The sequence below is a fragment of the Oxyura jamaicensis genome, chromosome 2 (assembly GCF_011077185.1).
Source record: "Oxyura jamaicensis isolate SHBP4307 breed ruddy duck chromosome 2, BPBGC_Ojam_1.0, whole genome shotgun sequence".
NCBI classification, from domain to species: Eukaryota; Metazoa; Chordata; class Aves; order Anseriformes; family Anatidae; genus Oxyura; species Oxyura jamaicensis.
In genome coordinates this window covers 60,802,013-60,827,065 of record NC_048894.1, presented here as the reverse complement: position 1 = coordinate 60,827,065, position 25,053 = coordinate 60,802,013, and the positions used below count along the sequence as shown (strand labels likewise).

Here is a 25,053-nt window from a genome sequence, read left to right as displayed (position 1 = left end):
ATATTTTGCTACGGAAGTTCTATACTACAGAAACAAAGAGAACTCCTGTGACTGAACTCTCAAAGATCTTTCAGTGCTGAGTTCTGGCAACTTGAGTTTAGTGAAAGCAGGAACTTCTTGCAGGATAATAACTTAGTACAGTAACTTGCATGACAAATGTTGCAAGCATACTTTTGAGCGTAATCGAAGAGCAAATTAGCCAACATTAAAATCCCATAAACATTTCCAAATAGTTTTAAAATCTTTTCCTATTGCAAAATTTTACTAAGTAGTTTATTTTTAAAAAAAGTTGTAGCATGAACACAGCCATCATCCAAAGTTCATCTCTGATTATTAGTCTCAAAAACTGGAGAGAACACAACGTCTGTGGCAGATATATCTTGACAAATTACTATAGACTGATTTCTTAAATTTCAGCAGGAAACAGGACAGCAATTAGATATATCATTCCAGAAAGTGCAATTAATTTAAGATATATCTCAATCCGTGCTTTCCAAAAAAAAGAAAAAAGAAAAACTGATGAAGTATTTCTGGCTTTGTTTAAAAACCAGAGACTAAATGTTAAAGACTATTTCTGGAATCATTAAAAAGTAGCTTTACAATTGTATTTTGATAAATTTGACCTGCCAAAAATATTTGAATGAAAGTTGTACTATGCCCATAATCATCAGAATAAACATATTCCATGGGTTTAGCTGAACAAGGAGAAAATGCTTATGGTTGGTGTAAGTCATAACACAGCATTTCCCACTGTGACACCAAGCTTGAAGAGAGTAAGTCACATCTTTTCTGTTCTTGGCATTTGGGTATGAGGGATGCTAACAGCTTCCAGTAAACACACGTGTTGTGTTCCAGCAGTGGGGAACCTTGGAACCTTAGGTTCTTATTTGCAGTTTTTCATTCTACACACATATTCTTTATTCTGGTCTGGGCTCCTGAAAATGATGGCTATCTTTTTTCTTTTTAGAAAGACATTCTGAACCACAGCCTGACCTCTCTCTTGCTAGTGGATTCAATTGGTTCATGCAGTGCCAGGATGAGAGCTACATTAGCTGCAATGGCTGTGATGTTCCTGAAGTGTCCTGGCAAGCACTGCTCCCATTTGGAGGACGCTGGGACCAGGGTGAATGCTCAGCCACAATATTGTTATTGTTGTACATTTACATGGATCATTTTATCCAGAAAGATAGCAAAGGCATTTCACAAGTACTGGACACACACCACCACTGAAATGTTGCCAGCCTTGCTCTTAAGGGTGTTGAACAAATATTACATGGTAACCAGTAAACCCACTGGGGAAGGCAGGGTTTTGGCTACAACAGCAGCATTAACCATTTACTTGGCTAAGAAAAAATAAAAAGTAAAGATGTCCAAACCCATTTTTTCCTGTGACATAGAGTCAAAATTCAAAAATCACTGTCAATAATTCAAGGAATCTACTGAAAAGCAAACAGACAATAATAACTACCCCCCCAAAACAAACAAACAAAATAACACAAATAAACAAAAACAAACAAACAAACAAAAACCCCACAACCAAACATTTGAGTCACTGCTGCCTGAATACAACCCCTTTTGGTCTTAGGTGGGTAGGGGGTGTCTAAAAATATTTAATAACACTTAGTGTGGTCCAGGAAAAGGAAACAAAATAAAGCACATTTTAGACCGTCCTCTGAGAACATAAATCTCAAATGATCCACCTAACTTCTGCCTGGTGTAACTGTTGTTATTTATACATATAACCAACCATTTTCACTGCTCAACTCCCTCAAGGTTTCCTAGCTGCTATAAATAATGAAGATCCATCCATGTCTGGGAGATAATACGGGTTTGATTTTGAATCACAGAACCTAATTATCACCTGACTGCCTTACTATTATTACTACCGTAAAAGGATAATACTGAAATAAACTAATTCTAGACCTAGTGAGCCTAAAATATCAAAAAAGTCAAGTAGTTCCCCTGATAAGACTATGCATCCTATAGCAGATTAACAATTTGCAGGAAGGAACTACATAAATGGGTAAGATGTGGGACATAACAACATGAAATGTTTATCAGAAACACTTCACAGAATGCAGCAATTTGAGACATATAAAAATAGGAATTTCAGAAAACACGAATGAATTACAGGTTTTGCATTTTTGCATGATGGACAGTTGAGACAGGTATACAGTATGTAGATCTTACAGGTAAGATTCATACTTGTCTAAGTGAGACGATCTGAGAAGTGAGAGAGGATAAAGCAGGATGGAAGCTTGGAAGAAAGTGTGAGAAAGAAAAATAAAAAGGAGAAATATAGACCTCCCTTAATGAGTTCTTAGGCAGCTGGAGCATGCATCTACATCTCTACAGGGAAAACTTTTGTGCACTTTGAAATCCACCCTTCCCATCACCAGACCCTGGTAAGTGCTCTCACAGCAAGTTGAGCCAACTGCCTTTTTTATTTGAATGATTATGATTCTTAAAATTAAAGCATCATCACAGTAAATACTGGTTTATTCTTGGAACTGCATGTACAGAAAATAAGAAACATACAAGTTATGAACTGGTCCTACAAATTTCACCAAAGATATAGAACACTACTCAGTTTCAACAGGTTTCTCTGATCCCAGCTCCGCCACCTACATTTGATCCTATACAACTGTGATAACGGTTGGGTTGCACCTAGATGGGAGACTTTTTCAGCAAAAAAAAAAGGTTTTTCATGGAAAGACTATATGGGAGGACATATGTATGTATTTCCTCAGGTAGAAGAAAGCCAAGCTTCTCCTCTACACTAAAATCCGAAGAGGTTTAGTGCCTATGCTTCTCTGTGGAAGAAAACAGAAGAAAACAAAACTGTTTTATTTCATTATAGAGCTACTATTCTAAAACCTGGCCACCAGGAAAGGGGGTTTGTACAAACTGGCCAGGAAAAGGCAATTAGCCTTTACTGCTTGAGCTGTAGCTAAAAGGGAAAAGTCTTTGGGCTTGTAAGACAGGATACAGAGCAACCACTGGCAAAGAATAAGTGGAGGGTTTTTATTATTATTATTATTATTATTATTTTCCCTCTGCTGGAAAATCATGAAATGTAAGTTTTGGCCCACTATTTAAAGCCTTAAATGTTTGAGGCCCTAAGTAAGGAAAAGTGTCTCCTTCTAAAAAGGGGAAATCAGTGGTTTCTACTATATAGGTGAATTTCAGTTAGCCTTGGTTTGCTTCAGATATTTTCTAAACACTCAAACAATATGTGAGGCAATGACAAATACCACATGTAGTGGAATACAAATGTTCCTTCAAAGACACTTGTACAGTCATAGGAAAAAGTCAAAAGGCTTCTCCAAGCAGTATGTCCAAATGCACCCTTGGGTTTGTCTGGCTTTTTAAATTTTAAATGAAATATGAAGTTAAAACAAACAAAGAAAAAACTAACAACTTTGTATTTCAAAGCTTCTGCCCCTGAACCAGTGTTAGGGAACAGCACCATCCATGCAGACAGCCTCTGCTTAAGTGAAGATTTTGCAAGTCCAGCACTTAGCAGGATTCAGAAGAAGTCAGTTCAAAGCCTGGACAAACTGTAAAATCAATAACTGAAGAACTGTCTTCACAGTATTTCTCCTAAAAGCTAAATAAAGTCTTCAAACCATTGTTTTCAGACAAAGAGCAAAAAAACATTATGTACAGCACATACTGAAAGGCAGGAACCCTCTGGATAATCAAAAAACAACATATGTGGGTGCTATTCTGCTTGGTCTTCTCCTGACTGCAATCCTGCCAAAAATCCAAGGTTTAGAAAAGAGTGTCCTATCATGTAAGAGACATCCATAGCATTCATAACATCAGTTCTTTGCCCCAGGAGTGCAAAAGCTGTAGAATAGTGCTACAAGCCTCATTTTACACAAATCAGAGCTCAGATATCATAGGGACAGGCTCAGCTCAGAAATAAACTTAATGTCTAGTTAAATAACTCTAGATACAAGTCCAGCTCCTGTGTTAAACACGTCACAGAGAAATATGAATGCAAAATCTCTGCTTTGCGAATCACTTCCACAACTAGCTCCGCATAGCACTTAGCTGCCCCAACATCCATTCTGACACCCCCTGACACATCCCCTCCTTGACATCCTCTGAGCACAAACTACTTTTTTCTTTCTGTGTACTGAGTCTAAAACAATATGAATCAAAGTTCAAATGCAGAAAGTTCAAATGTAGCACTACTATAATTAATCAAATATTTATTGTGGTATAATATAATATTTACTGTGCTATAACATATTACACTTCAGTTTTTCATTTACACAGTGTATGCCAATTTTCCCTGGTTTACGTGTGCATAAATCCACCACACCTGAACAGGACCTTGCATCCATGCATGGTTGCAGCCTGGCAGCTGAAGGGACTGTGCATGGGAGAGCACTCCCCAGAATAATCCAGCAATGACCACCTTTTCCCTTCCTAAACTGTTGCCAGTGCTTATGAAACCATGAGCTCAACCAGCACAGGGGTAGTTGGTCAGAAGCAAAGCAGCCTCCTCCCATGCTCCACTCTCCACAAGCATCTGGAAGCCACCAAAGAGGTGCAAGCCAATCTCTGTGGGTAAAAAGCTAAATTTATTACTGTAGGCATTAGCATGAGAGCCCCTCCATCTCTTCCAGTATATGTGAGACCATGGGCAAGGCACAAGCATGGAGTGTGAGCTGTGCAGTGGACAAACCAGCAAGAGCAGGCACATAGAATCATAGAATATCCTGAGTTGGAAGGGACCCTTAAGGATCATCAAGTCCAACTCTTGACACCGCACAGGTCTACCCAAAAGTTCAGACCATGTGACTAAGTGCACAGTCCAATCTCTTCTTAAATTCAGACAGGCTCGGTGCAGTGACTACTTCCCTGGGGAGCCTGTTCCAGTGTGCAACCACCCTCTCTGTGAAGAACCCCCTCCTGATGTCAAGCCTAAATTTCCCCTGCCTCAGCTTAACCCCGTTCCCGCGGGTCCTGTCACTGGTGTTAATGGAGAAAAGGTCTCCTGTCTCTCGACACCCCCTTACGAGGAAGTTGTAGACTGTGATGTGGTCTCCTCTCAGCCTCCTCTTCTCCAGGCTGAACAGGCCCAGTGACCTCAGCCGTTCTTCGTACGTCTTCCCCTCCAGGCCTTTCACCATCTTCGTAGCCCTCCTCTGGACACTCTCCAACAGTTTCATGTCCTTTTTATACTGTGGTGCCCAGAACTGCACACAGTACTCGAGGTGAGGCCGCACCAGCGCAGAGTAGAGCGGGACAATCACCTCCCTTGACCTACTAGCGATGCCGTGCTTGATGCACCCCAGGACACGGTTGGCCCTCCTGGCTGCCAGGGCACACTGCTGGCTCATATTCAACTTGCTGTCTACCACGACCCCCAGATCCCTCTCTTCTAGGCTGCTCTCCAGCGTCTCATCGCCCAGTCTGTACGTGCAGCCAGGGTTTCCCCGTCCCAGGTGCAGGACCCGGCACTTGCTCTTATTGAACTTCATACGGTTGGTGATCGCCCAGCTCTCCAACCTATCCAGCTCCCTCTGCAAGGCCTTTCCACCCTCATTCGAGTCCACAACTCCTCCAAGTTTGGTGTCATCAGCAAACTTGCTCAAAATACCTTCTATTCCTACATCCAGATCGTTTATAAAAATATTGAAAAGTACCGGCCCTAAAATGGAGCCTTGAGGGACCCCACTAGTGACCGCCCGCCAGCCTGACGCAGCTCCATTTACCATAACCCTTTGGGCCCTGCCCGTTAGCCAATTGCTCACCCATTGTATGATGTTTTTATTTAGCTGTATGGTGGACATTTTGTCCAGTAGGATCCTATGGGAGACCATGTCAAAAGCCTTGCTGAAGTCCAAAAAAATCACATCAGCTGGTTTCCCTTGGTCCACCATACGGGTGATCTTATCGTAAAAGGAAATCAAGTTAGTTAGGCAGGACCTACCCTTCACAAACCCATGCTGGCTGGGACCAATGACTGCTTTGTCCCCCAGGTGCGCCTCAATAAGTTCGAGAACCATCTTCTCCATGATTTTACCAGGCACTGACGTGAGACTGACAGGCCTGTAATTGCAAGGGTCTTCTTTCTGACCCTTCTTGAAAATCGGCACAACATTTGCCAGCTTCCAGTCTACCGGGACCTCTCCAAATTCCCAGGATCGTTGAAAAATAATTGAGAGAGGTTCCGCGATGACGTCTGCCAGCTCTTTCAGCACTCGGGGATGAATCCCATCCGGACCCATGGACTTGTAGGGATCGAGGTGGAGTAGCAAATCCCGCACACGTTCAGGGTCGGTTGGGAGTTTGTCATCCCCACCGTCCCGGTCCTCCAGCTCGGGGCACCCTGGGTCCCGAAGCCCATCATCGGCAATGAAGACAGAGGCAAAGAAGGCGTTAAGCATCTCTGCTTTGCCTATGTCATTGTCTGTGAGGAGACCTTCCCTATCAAGGAGCGGCCCTATGTATTCTTTAGTTCTCCTTTTTCCATTCACATATCTAAAAAAAACCTTTTTGTTTTCTCTCACAGACACAGCCAGCTTCAACTCTAGGCGTGCTTTGGCCACACGAACTTTCTCCCTACAAACACGAACAGCATCCCTGTATTCTTTCCATGACACCTGGCCCTCCTTCCAGTAGCGAAACACTCTCTGTTTCTGCCTAATCTCCATTAGAATGTCCCTGGTCAGCCACGCCGGCCTCCTGCCCCGCCTGCCTGACTTGCGATATTTAGGAATTGCCTGATCTTGTGCTTCTAGGAGGCATCGCTTAAAGAATGACCAGCTCTGGTGGACATCGAGGCCTTCAAGAGCAGTTTCCCAGGGGACCTTGCTGACTAGTTCCCTGAGCAGCCTGAAGTCCGCTTTCCCCGTATCTAGGGATGAGGTTTTGGTGGCACTTTTCCTTCTGTCACCCTAAATTTTGAACTCAACCACTTCATGGTCGCTATGACCAAGGCGGCCACCAATCACCACATCTCCCACCAGACCCTCTCTGTTTTCTAGCAACAGGTCTAGGAGGGCACCTTTCCTAGTTGGCTCCGTTAGCACCTGCACCAAGAAGTTATCATCTAGGTGCTTCATGAACCTCCTGGACTTGCTCGTGTCAGCCGTGTGGCACTTCCAGTTAACGTCTGGCAAGTTGAAGTCCCCCATAAGGACAAGGGGAGTTAATCTCGAGGCCTCTCTTAGTTCTGTAAAGAATAATTTATCGGCGCTATCGTCCTGGCCAGGCGGTCTGTAATAGACTCCCACAACGACATCCCCTTTATTCGTTCGTCCCTTGATCCTTACCCAGAGGCTCTCAACTTTGCCATTGCCGACCTGAAGTTCCACACAGTCCAGCCCCTGCTTCACATACATCGCCACCCCACCACCTCGCCTACCCTGCCTGTCCCTCCTGAAGAGCCTGTAACCATCTATCGCAACACCCCAGTCACAGGACTCATCCCACCAGGTTTCGCTTATGCCGATGATGTCGTAGTTGCGGGACTGGGCCAGGACTTCTAGCTCATCCATTTTATTCCTCATGCTGCGTGCGTTCGTGTAGAAGCACTTCAGGTGCGTCTCCTTACACTCAGCACCTTGTGGATCTGACCGAAGGACCTCACTGGCACACAGCCCCTCTGATTCTAGCGTACCATCCCTTAGGTCTTCACCGGCGTGCCTGGTTTTAGCCCCTTCCCCCTTCGACTCTAGTTTAAAGCCCTATCTATCAGCCCTGCCAACTCCTGACCAAAGATCCTTACCCCTCTCCGAGAGAGGCGCATCCCATCCGGTGCCATCAGGCCCGGTGTAGCATAGACCTTCCCGTGATCAAAGAACCCAAAATTCTGCCGGTCACACCAGTCTCGAAGCCACGAGTTTATGTGAACAGCACGCCTTTCAGCTTCGATCCCCCCTATCGGAAGGACAGAGGTAAACACAACCTGCGCCCCTGATCCTCTAAGTAGTCGCCCCAAATCCCTAAAGTCTCTTTTGATCGCCTTCGGACTTCTCGTTGCTACTTCATCGCTACCAGCCTGAAAGACCAGTAGCGGGTAGTAGTCAGTGGGCCGTACCAGGCGCTTGACTTTTGTGGCAAAGTCTCTCACCCAAGCCCCAGGGAGGCAACAGACTTCTCTGCGGGTTGGGTCCGGTCGGCATATCGGTCCCTCTGTCCCTTTCCGAAGGGAGCCCCCCATAACAATAGCCCTTCTTTCTTTTTTGAAGGATGATGTGGCAATGCGATGTGTAGGTCGCCTTGTCTTAGGCGCCCCCTCCAACTGGGACGGGTTTTTATCTACTATGTCATTCAGATTGTCTTGTTCTAGTCCTTCATATCGATTATTTAAGGGTAGATGAGAAGGTGAGGTGGGCAGAGAGAGGGCTCGCCTACCACCCTGAATAGGCACCTGCCTCCATTCCCCCCCTTGATCTAGGTCTCCTCCCTCTGCCTGGCAGGAGGAGGGAACCTCCGTCTTCTGCATAACAGGAGACACCTGTGCTGTGGCAGGCTCGTGAGCCTGCCTCAGAGAGGGTAGAGAGATTTCCATCTCTGATTCCCTGATGATCCTGAGCCTGTTCACCTCCTCCCGGAGCTCCGCTACCTGGCTGAGCAGTTCTTCAACCTGGGCACACCTCCCACAGGCATACCCTCCACTGCTGTCGGAGACCGACAGAAGGCTGGGGCACACTCTGCAGCCCAGGACCTGGACGGTTGCGTGTTTCCCCGAGCCCTCCGTCTGAGTAGCCACACTGGTGACCGTGGCTGGAGATGCCGCACGAGATGCGGAGGCCACGGTTTTCTGCCTGGTTGATACCATGGTCAGGTTCTACGCAAGCAGGTTGCAAGCACCGAAGGGAGAGGCAGCTGCAACAGAGCGACGACGGGTCCCCCGCTCGCCCTGCCCGCGCGAACTGCCGCGCAAACTGCCCCGCCCTTCGACGCGCCCCGCCCTGTTTGCCCGTCCTGGTCGCCGCGCTCCCCAGGGGCAACTTTTAAACAGCCCGGGAGGGGGCGCTGCTGGCTCCGCCCGCGCCTCGTCAGCCTCCCTCGCGAGGACTGGCGGGTCCCGGCGGCTCCCCCGAGTGGCCTCGATGCCGGACAAAAAGCCCTGCCCGCGTCGGTCCCCTGCTCCGCTGCAGAGCACGTCTGCCCCGGAGCTGATCGCCTTCACAGACACATGTGCAAAGGCATCCAGAGGAGATGAACAGCATATGAACAATCAAAAGTGTTGGGGGTAAAATTGGGAACAAAATATACAAAAAAAAATAAGGAAACTCCTGCCAGTCTGCGTTATGCATGGCACCTCGTGTAAGTCAGGGAAACGCTGCTTCACCCCCTCTGAATCTGTATGCATTTAAACCAGAGGAAATGTGGTGGCTACATGAAGTACTAAAATAAACGAGCAGAGAAGCAAAGCCAGTCAAAAACTAATCAAGCTCATGCTAAAAAGCTTGTTATGTGTGTATAAACATAGCTGTGGTCTTGCTTATAAATAAATAAGCTTTCACTGAAGTGAAATAACCAGGCCTTTAACATCACTTCCATTGACACAGGCCCCTAAGCTGGGCAATTTTAGATCTACAAATAATGAAACAATTACCATCCTCATCTTACGGTATGCACAATAACTTTATTTTAATTCAAAGTAGGATTTAGGGCTGGAATTTCCTTGAGAGCTCATTCCTGCTAACGCCATTAATTCAAGCAGTATGTAACATGAAATGTTTACATGTACTGCAATATTTTTTTGCAACTGCAAGTAGCTCCTCACTCCATCTGTGAAATGGTGTTGTGTTGAAGGACTTGCCGGTTGTGTTGCAACACTCAAGGCACAATTGACCACACAACGAGAAGGTACCTTCCACACCAAGCTGAGACACAGGCGCTGCTGCCAGCACTCAGTTCCCTGATAATGGGTTTGCTACAGCTCTTACTTTGTTTTTTATGAACTGTTACCTTCCAGGACCACAGCCAAGCTCTTAATAAATATACAACTTCTTAATAAATATACAGCTTTCTTAATAAATATACAACTTAATTTGTACTTGTCCTAAAACCTGTGTCATTTCTAGTTCTTGCTAGTAATTCTGCAATGACCCAAACTCCACCTAATTCACCGCTGTTCTTTCCCTCCACAATTAAAGCAAAACAAACAAACAAAAAAAAAACAACAAACAAAAAAACCCTCTTATAATGTAACTTTTCTTGGACTTTTTTGAACATGAAATTTAGGCATGACTGTAGGATATACTTGGCCAATTTTGTCTAACAAATATTTACAATGAGACAATTAAGATTCTTCTGTAGAATTGCAATTTTCCCATGTCAGTTTTATCTTAGACAAGTTTAATATTGCCAGTAACATTAATAAATATAGAAACCAGTGAGTGCTAAGTATTACTTCTATATTTTTATGACCCAAAATAAGATTTAAATGAAAACACTAGCTGATACTAGCAGCTACACACTTTTAATCAATTTTCTTTAAAAGAAAACCGTAAGTTATTGGCTACTTAAGCAATCATACAACTCAGTGGAGTGCAACTGCTGAAGCCTGGCATTTACTGCCATCTCTGCCATAGGACTCTTGGTATGTCATCTCACCTTGCTTTGCTACACCACTTTAACATCTGCATCCAGAAAGGGCTGTATAAGCCTAGAATTAACTGTACTTATTTATTCTTGTCACTCAGAACTTTCACAAAGAAAACTTTCATGAAACAAAATGCCAGCATCTTCATGAGTATTTGAACAATCCTGATAACATTCAAAAGGGCTCAAGTCTCAAGATGACGCCAGAGAACAAAGTAGTGTATAAATCCTAGTACAGACCAACAAATCAACTTGTGTTAGATTCTCATGAGGACTCATGGTGAAAGGTGCTACTCTTCTCACCTTGCACATTTTCAAAAAGTTCACCAAGTGCCTTTATACCTTGAGGAAATGCACCTTTTTCCATTCTCATGATTGTTCTGCCATCATAACTGTGCAATTTTGTAGTTTTATTTTTTGTTTTGTGTTATTTTTCCCTGCTTTCTGCCACAGAAAGCAAAAGCATTTCCCACATTCCGGAAAAATAGAAATTATAAAATATTCTGTAGTCTAGAGCCTCTTGTAAAGCATGCTCTATTTTGACCTGGCCAGTATACGCTTAAAAAATCTTCAAAATAAACTACATAATGTTTAAAATTTATAATCCATGTAAAATCTAAATAATCTATGAAGTAGATGTATAATCTATAACAGCTATACAAATATTTGTATAATCTACAGCTAGAATCTCATGACCAGTTGTTGGCTCAGGTCTGTAAATTTGTTTTACAGCCTTGCCACCTGCAGTGACATATCCTTTTGCAGCCCACTGCGGCTGCGACCGACAGTCCCAACACAGCCGGTGAGGAAAGCCTGCAGCACACATGCTGCTCAACAGTGTGAACTGGGCTCCTGGACCTCCACCATGGGAAGCAAACTAGGGTTGGACTTGATCCCACGTGTGCATTCAAGATTTACTTCTCTCAAAGACAGTCCCTGACCTTGACCATGACCTTTCAAATTTATGGGTTGGTAAGACGGAACTGAGGAATGAAAACACTCGAAACTGCTTAGCCTTTATACTTACCACACCAGATGGCTGTTGCTGAGTGTCAACATCAGCCCAGCTTTGCCATGTAACCGTGTCTGGGTACAAGAATTATATTTTATCAGAGATTGTGTGAAGGTTGGCTTTAAGAAGGTCCTGGCACTTTTTTTGCTCTGGTAATGCATTTTACTCATCTGGAACTCTTTCTCTGAGAGAACTAAAATAATTATTCCTAGATACTGTTCTCCCCCAAGCCTTTACCTCTTGAAAGAGGTAGCTTTCAAGCTAGGCAGTGGTTCTTCCTAGGTATGCACCCAATGTTTTAGCAGGTAAAGCAAAACTGACCTGATTTTCAGAAAACCCTGCTGAAATCAGTATGCCTCAATCATAAGAAAACCATGGAGATGTACCATATATCTGAGTGCGAGATAATGTCAGTTTTCTAGGGGGATCCTCCTCTATCTTGAAACTGTAGTGGAGGTTTTAAGTTTTAATATTCAAGCCCCAAAGAATCCACTTTTCCACATGAGGAGTTTATCCCTGTCTCTCACAAAAGCCTGGATATGAGAGTATTTTTGCTGGCAGACAACTTCTGTAATAGAGTGGACAATTATTTAGTTCCAAAAGCAAATGGATATTAAATGCATGGACAAATTCAAGCTTTTTTTCTAGGACTAGCCTCAGTGTTTATGCTGCATCTGTTACCTTACCTTCCATAACAGCACAGCCAGCAACAGGAAGATGAGAATTCCCACCAGCAAACTGATGGCAATGATCCATCCGACTACATATCCACGAGGCTCCAGATTGTGTAGAGCCTCAAAGACCACCTACAAAGCAATCAGAAAAAGATATTTTTATGATTGGAACTTGCATTGTTTTCTCTTGTACTCATCTTATTAAATATATTGGATGGTGGCCTCACTGATCATATTTCGTCTGTCAAACAAATATGGAATGTGCCCTTAATTTAATGCTTTCTGTCTATTTTTTGCGGGGATTTAAAGCTTTCAAGTGGAATTTGAGTAGCCATGTGCTCAATCCAAAGGATATCAGAGCCTTCTCCAAAATAACCCTTACTCTTCCAGCTCTTCCATCCCATTCCAGGCACTGAGCTTCTTCTGGTGCTGGGCCACCAAAAGTGCACAAAGTTTTGCATGAAAAACAGCAAGCCTTGGAGTGGCAGGGATTGACTTGACACCTTGCAGGGTCTGCCTTAATTATCACGTTCCAAGCCCCACAAAACACCCCAATGCTTCACATGAAACACTCATGTATGCTATGCATGTTAACTTTTTTCACACACACAAAAAACTTGACAACTTGCATATATCCCTATTGAATATGTATAATCCCTGCTGTGCTTCACAAGATGGAAGGGCACGTGCAATCATGAGTTCTTCTGGGAATGCAAAGAGCAGTCCCCTGCTGATCTGTTCTCTCTTTTTGTACAGCATGTATGACAGGGAAATACATCCTACAAAGTGCTCTCCTTAACTGCCTGCTCTAAGAAGAAAATGGGAGCAGATTATACCAAATGTATACACTGTGAATTTCCAGTCTCTTGTTTCAATCAAAATCAGCTCCTTAGTGGAAAGCTCAGAAATGTTCTCTTCAGCGTTGGCTATTTCTTTGTTAAATTTTGCAATTTAATATCCAGCAAATGCAGAGAGGCAATCTTTTTTAAAGGTAGTACACGTTTGCTTTATCTGGCTTTGGTTTGATTTGCTTTGGAAGGTAAACTAGTGAGTTTTCCTCCCTCTTTCACAAATCTCATCTTTGCTGAAAAACATCCAAACCCTTTCACAGATAGGAATTGTTAAATCAATCTTTTAAACAAAACAAAACAAAAAAATGGTAGTTAAAAGCACATGAAAATCCAGGAGTTAGAGCACGACACAGTTATGCAACCCCAAGTTGAAAGAGGCCGCAACAGGGCTCTGGGTTCTCCATCCTTGTAGGTTTCCAAGGCTCAGGCAAAGCCATGGGGATCCTGAGCTGCTGAGGGCAACAGTCCTGGACTGAAGTAGAAATGGGAGAAGATGGCCCCTCAGAGGTCCTTCTAACAGACATTTCTCTTTTACCATAAGCATACCCAGCTTTAGCAAACACCCACAAAAATTAAAGGCACAGATGTGACAGAAACAAATGGATTGGGCTACATTTTGTCATGGTGCTCCCATAAAGAAATACTCATAAAGATCCTTCATCTCAGTTTCACACACTAACGTTGATTAAGACCACAACTTTCATGGTGGAGGAATTTGAATACAGCTGATTCACATGCACTGCTCTTTCTGTCAATGAGATATTGTCAGGTATTTGATGACAAGAAGAAATGAAAACAAAAAATAGACAGGAGTGCTACTACACATAGATAGCATTTTCCAAACATATTCCTATAACCAGTACTACAATGCTCAGAATAGCTCTCAAACATGGACCAGTTCTCTGAGAAAAAAAATCATGTTAGCATTTCACACATCAGCATAAAGCCTTTGTCAAGCTTTTTAAGATATCTTACTGAACAGAGAAAGTTTCCTAGGCAGCAGAGTCTCCTTCAGAGCCAAGACTCATGTAAGGGAAATACCAGACAGAGAGATCAAAGACAAATCTTGTGCCTTCCTCCTATTTCTGAGCCAGCTTGGAAAGATGATCTGATGTGGCAGCCCATTTCTCACGGAGGCTATGGTTAGCATCCATCTTGCAGAGATAAGTCAGATGACTATTTCTTCAATGACAAGGCAATAATGTTATTTTCCTTTAGGACTCTAAAGAAAAACAAAACAAAACAAAACAAAAACTTCTAACACATTAGGCACTGTCATCTTCAGTGAAAGGAGACCTTTTAAACAGTCACTGGATGCAAGATGAGGTGGTGCCTTCTCTCCACTACTCCGAGAGTAAATGTTAACGTAACACAACCTCCAGCACAGCAGTACCTTGTGCTGCCAAAAGATTGAGACAGGAAGAGCTGCAGAGAGCAAATCATACATCATCTCTATAGCAAAAGCCCCACATCTGGGGTTTGAAGGGCACTGGCTAGAATAGCTTGGCTCTATCTTACACAGTCACAGATCAAGCTATCATAACTGAGAGAGTAGAGAGTAACAACAGCTTCTTATCAGTTTGCCTTCTAGCAGTCTGCAATCAACTGATAGGTATGAAATATACCCTGTTCATGGCTTTGTGGTTTGGAAACGAGCAGAGATGCCATGCATTTTAATGCCCTTATCCCTCTCAAGCCATCAAAAACTGCCTGCATTGATATGCAGTCACAGCAATGAGTTTTGCTGAAGAAACAAACAAAACAAAGCAGCCAAAAAACACCCCAAAACCCAAAATGAACAAACCAACCAACGAACCAAGCCCCAAACAAACCAGACCGGGAGCATCTGGTTTGTGTTCATCACACGTTGGGAGTGTCAGGGAAGAGTCAGTACAGTAAGTGTTGGAAGGGAGGGAAGCAAGTCATCCTGGACAGGAGGAGGTTCAAGGCAGAGAGGGTGATATCACTGAAAAGAAATGTGCAAGCCACTGCCTGCCATTGGACTCGTGGACCATCGCACAGCCTCTGAAATCAAGCCTTGAGCAAACTTGGCCTCCTCGTCCCAGCCACTCTAGCAGCACAGCCCCTGTGTGGCAGCCGACAGGACAGGGAGCACAAGGCAGTGCCCAGCCCAGTGTACATCCCACAGGCATGACTTGTGGAGAAGATGGGAGTGATAACAGGGACTGATGCAGAAGATAAGGGGTTGCGTGTGGGAAAGCATCTGAGAGAGGGCAGTGGGGGCAGCAGCTGTCTGGTTTGGAGAAAGTACATGCAACAGCCATAAAATACGGAGTGGATTATAGGCTTGTTTTCAGCCTCTGACCCAATGCCAGGGAAAGGCCACAAAAAACACAGTTGTCTTGACAATGTATGAGGAGTTTTAGTTGCATATTTATCATTTGCATTTCATGCTGTACTAATGGGATCTGAAAGCAGGAAAGCCTGGGAGGCAGCTGAGTCTGCCTTTTAGCTGTACATAGCTCAAGTGTCAATCAAGTTTTACACAATGTAATTGCTCTGCTGTAAATTAATGGAGAACTTCACCCTACCAGCGACTTCTGAAAGGTTGAATGTGTATGGACAAGGGCATCTTCTACCTATGCCAATCACTTGTTATATTCTGATAGTCTTACTGAATAAATCAAAAAGGATCAGATACGTTTTTAGAGCCCTATTTCAGTAAAGTATGTAGGCAAGAGCTTTACAACCTAACTGAGCAGGAAATCCACAAATACCTGAAGAGTATGCTTAAGTCCTTAGCAGAATAGGAGCATGTTGTTGCACTGGGACACAGAAGACAAGAAATGTAACTCAGCAAAATTTGGTTAGAAATGAGTAATTGTAAAATTTTCCTTTCTCCCTCCTAAAAAGCATTTCTTTTTGCTTATCCACACTAACTGAATTTTATGTGTTTGTATCATGAAGCCCAGCACCATGAGAGACATGGGTTTATCAAAAACACTGTTTTATTTCTGTATTATCACCCAGAATATTTCTGGTGTTTCAAACCACACTGCACTGCTGGCAGACTAGTCTATTCAAGTGCCATTATACTCGAGGGGACTTCCAGTAAAGACATAATTCTCACACACATCCATACATACATGTATATGCACATTATATCTATAGTATGTGTTATCTATAAATATTTACATTTACTAACAAAAAACTTGGAAGCTCTTGAGGAATACAGACCTGAAGCATCCTTGCTACCTGTTTGTGTCTATCACCATGAAATTATCTGTATTTTGTGGTTTTTCTGTATAGTTCTGTTCCTTTACTCAACTCTGTGTTTCAACCTGCTAGACTGCACAGTAAAGACAAAACAATATCTAAAGGGATTGTTACAGTAACAGATGGAAAGGTAAAACAAGAAAACAAAAACAAAGCCCAGTGAAAACAAAAAGGCTGCAAATAACCTGCTAGAAAGGGGGCTTTGCAGCCTCTGGAAAAGGCTCACATCTGGCTTCAGCCACACTAGGTAGGATCTCAAAGTTACGCTGGAGAGAACAGTTGCCTAAAATGCTCCGTACATCTTAAAGCCAAGGGGGTGTGGATAGTGGATTGCTGAGCAGAAGAGGTATTTCCATGTGCATTAAAAAAACGCTGGGATGTCCCATCCAGGTTCAGGCAGAGTACCACAGCCTGCTCCTTCTGACCCCAACATGGATAACAGGCCAATGGTAGGAGTCTTCCAAGTTCAGTCTCAGGTAGACAGCTAAAGCTTAGGCTTTGAAATATGCATTTAAATCACTCTGCATATATATTTATGCATATAAAGACCTCTCAGAACACCCTGTAGGTCTTCATGCAATAAACTTTTCTTCTATCATTTTTTTGGTTTTGCTTTTTTCTGTCAAATATATTTGCTTATCATCACAAACATAAATCCTGAACAAAAAAACACTTGCATGTGTTGCATTAATCCTGGGGTGACTGGTCAGAAAATGAGAGAACAGTGAACATTACCCAGGAGGAGAGAATGGTTCAAAGGCTTAATGAAATGCACATGTGCTGAGCTTAAAACTAGACGGCTTAAATCAGCAGCAGGGAACCTGCAGCTTTTTACAGGGCATTTTGCTGCAGGAACTGCATGCGTTTTAGCTGGGGCTCTCCCTTCATTTATTCAGCTTTGCGTTCCCTCACTTTGACAACAGACACTTGGAGGTATTTAGCAGGTTTGGACACAGCAAAAGCCAGTCCCTTCATCCCTCCACACCAGCATTCACAGAAGGCAGTCATTTTGCTTCAGAAGAGCACTCCTGCGCAAATGCAGGGTACACAGGATGTGAACCCTTGGATCTGGTATTTGACCACTGTGGTCTCATGGAACTTATCATTCTGGTATTATACACTAATTTGTAAAAGTGCCCAGTGAAGTAAGGGCAGCTGGTTCTAAAGGACAGATTAAATAGGTTTAATAAGTCTATATTTAGTTGTAGACAGCAAAGAGATCTTCTCAAATTTACCATGATAAAGTCTCTAAGAGAACATGTTTCACTGTTAGGGAACACTTTCATAAACAGACTCAGAGGAAATCTATGCACAACTGTTCAGAAGGAGCTACTATCCAAACGGATATGGTACAGCAGTCTGTGGTCAATGAAAAGAAAACATAATGGGATTTTAAAAAGGGAGGGAGGAATATGAACAAAGACATTTTCTCTCTCCTGTTTCTACTTCCACTGGAATAGCTGTGGCTTGCAACAAGTATTGCTCCCTTCTGCATTCCACAAGAAAAGAGAGCAGGGAAAAAAAAATGAATACCTTGAGCCAAACCACACATCTAGATTTTTTCCCTTAACATGACTGTATGCAAAACATACAGAAATAGAGAAGCCAACAGACATATGGAAATAGCATAAAGGAGAAAGTAAATAGCACTCACATTAGAGAAGACTTTAAATTACAAATTGATGTTACATGGCTACAACATCTCAAGCATGCTCCTTTACAGCTTGGGCTTCCCAGGAACTAGGAGCAAGCTCTTGTGTAAAGATTATCTAGCTTCCAGCACATACAGCGTACTTCATAATCATTGCAGCTCAAGGCTTGATGAAAGGCTTTCCGGGAACAGGAAAAGGACAATGTTGTGGTTTTTATTTTTTTTCCTCCAAGCATTAGATAACAACAACATAGAGCAGTGCTTGCATTCCTGGATAAAAGCATTTCTAAATTTTGAACATTACATAGCAATCCCACACATTTGACACTGGAGCTATCATTCTGACATTCCAAAATCACTTACAAATCAAAATATCTGGCAGAGAGATCTTGGTTTCTCCTACTTCAACTGGTGCATGGGTATCACAGTCAAGCGTTAACTCAGTCATTAATGAAGTTTTGCCATAAATTTGCAAGATTGTGCTAGCTGCAGAACTAAAGAGATATCTAGCAATACATTAGCAGTCAAGGCTGCAGGTCATTTATAAGGCACATTCCCAGGGAAGGCTAGATAAATTTTTCAGGTCAGCTGCCAAGCCTAATTTTTTCAATGTTCTTTAGAATGATCCAGAAACCTGACAAAAAAATAAATAAATAAAACAGAAAAGCAAAATGGGGTTCTGTCATATAAAAGACTTTTTTTTTTTTCCTTGACAGTTCTAATAAAATCAAAGGTTAAAAAAAGAAATGTGAACAAGTCTAGGGTTGCAGACATGATGATGGTGAAAGTGGTCACTGTAGCATTGTCTCTGATTTCAGACTGAACGTAGTAAGATGCATGCTCAATTCTTTCTTTGCGTTTGGTGTTTAAAATCCAGTATCTCCTAGATGAGTGCTTTAATACAGCATGTTGGTTTCGTTCAAAAGTGGTTTGAACTCAATACTCTCATACTAAAACCTCAACAGGACTCACTGAAATGAAGCCTATGAGAGAATGGTTGTATGAGTTGGTAGTGATGACTGTCACTGAGAATAAGAGGAGTACTGAGATGTAGGACCTAGATTGTGTTCCAAGAATACACAGAAAGAGGAAAAAATGAATTTGATCCTCATGTGAGATAGAAATAGGAAATGAAACTTTAAAATTTCACCAGGCAAAGAGAAAGCTGAATTTGAGTACGGTCCTCTGTCCAATTTTCATGCATAAGTATTAGACAACTTGGTAGTAGGAAACCAAACTCATCACCTTCTTCTTCTTCAGCATAAGAATCAATATGGCCCTGTAGAGCGTTACTTACATCCAAAACTACAAATTGAATTCACCTTGAACTTCAATATTTCCCCTTCGATTTTCGATCCCGCTTCATGCAGAATAACACAAAATGCAGTATCAGGTTGTACATGAATTCCACCAGTTCAGCACAAAGGAACAGTTAAATGAATCTCTGTAAATTTAGCCCTCCTTGCCTGTTTTCACAGCTCCCAAAATATCATTAACATTTATAAATATTTTCTATTGGCACATCTGAAAAAACTTTGCTGGGGTTATAAGACTCTACCAGTTTTTCAAGAAAAAACTGAATTAGATTAAAGCAGATGTCAACCTCAGAGCAGGAAGCTAAACCTAATTTTGGCACAAATTCCTCATAGGCTATTACAATTTTGGCTAGTACAACACAGATTCTCCTACCCCACGTAACATCATTCACAATATCGTGTTTATCACAGTGAACAAAACCATAGAGGCAAGGTTAGCTGCACTGTTAGTCTAGCCAGACAAAATCTGGGCACTCTCACTGGCTAGTCAAGCCCATGCCCAGATGCAAATTCCAGTTTGCATAGTGCTGTTAATGATACCCAGCCTCCTGGAATCAGAAAACCGTTTTCTTCAGGCTCATTTACTTACTGGTTTTTCTTCTGGACTCCCATTGGGCACCTCTACAACCCTGAGGTCAGGGTCCACCTGCACCCTCGCCCTTGTGACAAACTGGATGACTGATGAACTGTCCTGAAAAGAAAGAACAAGAAGAACTGCATTTGTGGTGGGGTGGAGGGAACCACCAAGAGACCTCAAAAGAAAAACATCAAACATTTGCCAGTGTGATAAATACATAGAGATAACATGCAGCATAGGTTGAGTTGAGAGTTAAGTACTATCCTGGTTAAAAGCCTGCTTTGACAAAATATACTTTGTACTCATGAAACACACAAAAAAATAAAGCACATTATGTCAGGTTAGAATAAAATGAGGTATATTGGACTTTAAACATAACATTCATATTTGAACTTTAAACACATCATTCATATTTGGCTGTTGGTTTTTTTGTTTGTTTCCCATTTTTACCACAAAAACAAAAGAGAACATTGCCAATCACTACAGACTAGTTCAATATTAACAACAAAACAAAAGTTGTATTTGTTTTTCAAACGAACAGGAAAAACATACATGAAAGCTGGGATAGACTCAAATATAACCCAAGATGAAAACTACTTAATTATTTGAATTTCTGCACTGCAAACATCTTAAATATTCAATGTATATCTCTCCATATTAATATATGTTTCTCTTACATTTTACTCATTGCATTTTAACAAACACATTCCAAAAATATTTTAATTCATAGGTTAGTCATTCAAACGCTGTTCACCCTGGGGAGGGTAGATGATAGGTAGCAAATGGCACGTTGGTGATACTGATCCAAAAACATGGGTAAGCTTTGTATGTCTTTTCAAGGTGGGATGAATCCTGGCTATTCTTAGGACTGAACTCCCCAGAAGCACGTTTTATGTGCTACATGCTAACAAATACCAAAAACTCGCCTTTCTTTTATCTTCTGCCTTCAAATTTGGACAAAAATCAGCAGGCATGGTTGGTTTCAGCTGGAAAAACTCAGAGCTATGTATTGCTTTAGAATCTGCTCTCTAATAAGGAGTTTTAATGTTTTTAATCTAGCTGCTATCAAAGACAGGTTTACTTTAGTAGGTTCATATTATCAGCTTTCTCCTCTGATTCTCTTATATGCTAATAATCTCACAACATCTTGCCCTAACTACATAGTCAGCATTTTTCTAAGTATAGGAAAACAGGGCAAATGCAGTAAATCACTAGAAATTTTAAAGATTTGCTATTTCATTCAGTGGCTTCACAGAAGACAGGAATGAACTTGCAACCATTTGTTTCTTGTCACAAACGTCAAGCTCAGCATTAATATGGTTGTGATACATCTTCTTTGAATAATAATCATTTGAAGTAAAAAAAATACAAAAAATTGCCACATCGCTGTTTACACAGAGGGAATGATAGATAGTTTGTCACAGTTTACATGCACTTAGTCTACTTCTCATTTTTCAGAATGATAACTTTCAGAAATCAGTTCCACTTTCAGAATTCCCTAGCCTTAACACCGTGCATACAATTAAGGACCTCATTTGTTGTTTCTCAGTGTATAAATTTCTGAACTTAATTTATTTCTGTCATAACGGGTAATGGCTAAGAACTAGGATTAACACCTCCATGCACACTGTTGATAAATAGATCTGTATTCTTTGACACTGTGATTTTTTTTTTTTTTATAACACACTAGTAAACAGAAAGAGGAATGCATATCTTGAGTCTGCTGATGCACATAAGCATACTGGAGTTGGTATTTAACACAAATGATGAAGGAAGCACATACCTTCTTCAGTATTTCTGTGTTCAGCAGTGTGTAAATACTTATATCACAAGACTCTGCTTTTGCTAGTGAACTTAAGTTGCAGCGTATAATCAAGCAGGACCTGCCTGGTCTTTCACAGTCCTATAGAAAATATGGAAAAAAGCTGTTAGGCAAAGGAGGAAATCACTTAAAACTGTGTGACTGCAAACACTCCTGCTGACTGGACTCCATGATCCTTGTGGGTCCCTTCACACTCGGGATATTCTGATTCTGTGACTAAAAGAGGCATGGTAAGTTGCTAAAACCCAGGTCTCCTGCACTGAAGTTGCAGCAGCTTTCAAGACTGAAGACAGCTAGGTACCAAAACCTGCATAAAAGCAAGGCAGATTAATTGCAGCATCTAAGATTCAAGGCAGGCTCTAGGCATGGCACAGGGCCCTGCAGCCCCCCACCTGCCTTCAGCAAAGAACGGGAGCAAGGGCTCTGGTTACCAATTGCACTCTGCCACTTCAGATACCTCCCCCTCCTTCTATCCATTTAAAAATCAGGTAATTAAAATCACTAGATATCCCAAACATAACTAGGTATCCCTCCACATCAGTATTAGTTTGTATACAGCAGCTACTCTAGTCAACTGTATGCTTGAGTTCTTCATGCTGATCTTTGCAAAACCTTTTGTAATATGCACTGTATGTTTAAATTTGTCATGGGTGGACTTACCAATACTTTTCTGCCAGACTTTGTGAAAAAAGCAAATATTGTGTGGAAAATATTTTCATTCTCTTGAGGAACCACACAAGGACTACGGTTTCTGTGGAAAGAGCAGTTTCCTTTGTCCTGACCAACCTGCAAGCACAATTATACTCTCAATTATTATTCTGAATTACAATAAAAGACACAAGAAGATAGGATTAACCTGTCCAAAGAAGACACCTACATCTGAGTTGGATGTCTGTACTCATACTAAGAGGCAAAAAAAGACAAGCCACATACCAATTTTAAGTCAGTTGTGCTACCCTCTGTACTAACTTTCTTTTAACTGTATTATTTCATGCTTTGGCCATCTTGACATTTTCACAGTTTTTATCAGAACACATGAGAAAAATGAAATCTTTGTGTAAATGCACAATCCTGGACACCACATCTGTTCTGCTACCTTCAGCATAAATAGTACAAAAATAATGAAAAAAAATGCATCTTTAGCTTATTCACTTGTCTAGAAAAACAGATGAAGCTAGTGAAGTGTACCAAGGTTTGATAAAATGATCTTCCATCAAAATACCCTTGCACTAGAAAATCCTTCTTACATTTTTCTGCTTATGAATATTCACTGAAGAAAATCTATTGGAATTTAATACAATTTATGACAATAAAGTATCAGCAAATTTCCCCTGTCCCCTGTCCTTAAAAGCTGTGAGGTAGAGTTTTTCCCACAAACTACCAAGTGAAATTCTTGCGTATCCTGCTGTTAATGTCCCCACATCCTCTACACTGAGGATGAAAACTTATGTCTTACTTAAATCATAAATGTTTGAAAGAGGGGAAAAAAAGTTGCTACAGTTATGAAATTACTGCATGCTCTGCATCCAATTGCACATCAGCAGTTTTTAGCTGAGTTAGCCAAGGTGTTCCCAAAAAATAAACATGGGTTTATCTAGATTTTAAATGCTATCTTCCAGACAAGTGATGGCCATGTCTCTTGGTAGGATGTAGCTTTTCTGCTTCACTGGCCCCCAAATTCTTTGTAATCTGTTCTTTGAAGTACGTATTCACAACCCGTCTTTACACAATCTGTTCACATTCCCATTAGATACAGATACTAGTAGCTACCCAACATTTACAGTCTTCTTGGGATCAACTGAAAATTAAGACTATGATGTTCTGTACTTGTTCAGATCATCTGGAATGAGTTTTCTTTATTTATTTTATCTAAGAGATACACAAAGCACACTGACATTTATTTTCTTTGAACTTTCACATGGGAATTAGATCCAGATCTACCAGAAGGTTTATGTTAAACCAAGAACAGCAGAGTCAAGATCTTTTCAGTACCTGCTCTTCCTGAAAGTTTGAATTACCAGATGTTTGGACAGATGTCATTAGATTCATGCAAGAGATATAGAGAGAACAGTATGAGCTTCTGCACTATCCCAGCTTTTGGCATGCTTTCTAAATAGTCTTTCTTTACATCCTGTATAAACACAGTGTAAGAACAAGCTAAAGCAGAAATATCTCAGAAGACTGAAAGGAATTATCTGGCATGAAGCAACATAAATCTGGTCCTCTCTCCTCTAAATGATTAGATTTTCTAAAACTGAACCTGGGACACACCTCATCCTTTTCAAAACTCTTTAGGTGAAATAGAGAAAGCCACCCCCAGGGGACTAAAACTGAATATGGAAATGCCCTTCCCTCTCTGCCAACTACGTAGCAATCCTGTGCAAGGCAGCTATTAAATTCAGCGTCTTGGTCTGTGTCAGGAGGGGCACATGCAGGACCAAGTACCTCCTGCCACCTGTGCTGTTCTGCAGCAGAGCAGTGGCTTGCTGACAGCCTATTTTAGTAGCCAAAGGTAGAGGCCACTTCCTACATGGAGAAGGTAGACACTACTATTTGGTTAGCAGAATTTGGGTGAATTCCACCAGGCAGCAATTTCATATTCAGGTGCAATCTGTTTATCTGCAACCAATCAGCATATGTTGACAGCCAGTGGGCAGGAAAGGATGTAATGCAGCTGAGAAGCTCTCAGGTTCTTTAAGCACTCTTAGAAGCACCAGAGCCACAGAGCTAGGAAAAAGATAACAAAAGCCTCAGAAATGTGTGGATCATGCTGAGGTAGGATGAAATCTAGCTTTCCCAAAGGACTGGCCACCATTGTTTGATTGTTCTTGTTAGGATGGCTGTCAGACATTTAAATTTCGTCTCCCTTATTTTCATCAATTTTCATTTGCATAAAGGAAAGGTTCAGTCAACCAGTCAGACAAAACTAAGTACATTATTTTTTCATTAAACTCTGTCATCAATGAAGGATTCAGATGTAGAAAGCCAGCGAGTTAGACAAAATCTTTACACAAACCTTTAAGCTGAGACTGAACTGCATCTCTGAAACGCAAATCAAGACATGACTTCATATTTGAGTCTCTCTCAGTCCAAACACAGTACTACTCCAAGCACCTGTTTTTCTTCTTGCGACCAACTTCATGATCTCATACACACAGAAGATTTCTGGAAACTTTTTAAGGACTTTGCATAAGCAAATGCTTACCATTTGCAGAAGCAAGAACTGCGGGTAGATTAACTAGCCTCTGACAAAGTCTGGGAGTTGCTAGGTACGTGACATAATAGGGCTTGTTGGAATTTTCCATGTAGTCTCAGGAGCCTATTAGCAGGAA

General features: G+C 41.8%; 1 protein-coding gene across 1 annotated transcript in view; it reads right to left on the bottom strand.

Moving 5' to 3' along the window:
• The window catches only part of ITGA9 (integrin subunit alpha 9), a 225,542-nt gene that overhangs the window by 9,986 nt on the left and 190,503 nt on the right, over positions 1 to 25,053 (bottom strand). Inside the window, exons 24-27 of the mRNA XM_035317295.1 lie at positions 22,382 to 22,507; positions 21,683 to 21,802; positions 19,912 to 20,013; positions 12,280 to 12,399 (exon numbers count right to left, since the gene is read on the bottom strand). Of these exons, the coding sequence (XP_035173186.1) occupies positions 12,280 to 12,399; positions 19,912 to 20,013; positions 21,683 to 21,802; positions 22,382 to 22,507 (468 nt within the window). The remainder of the gene's footprint in view (positions 1 to 12,279; positions 12,400 to 19,911; positions 20,014 to 21,682; positions 21,803 to 22,381; positions 22,508 to 25,053) is intronic.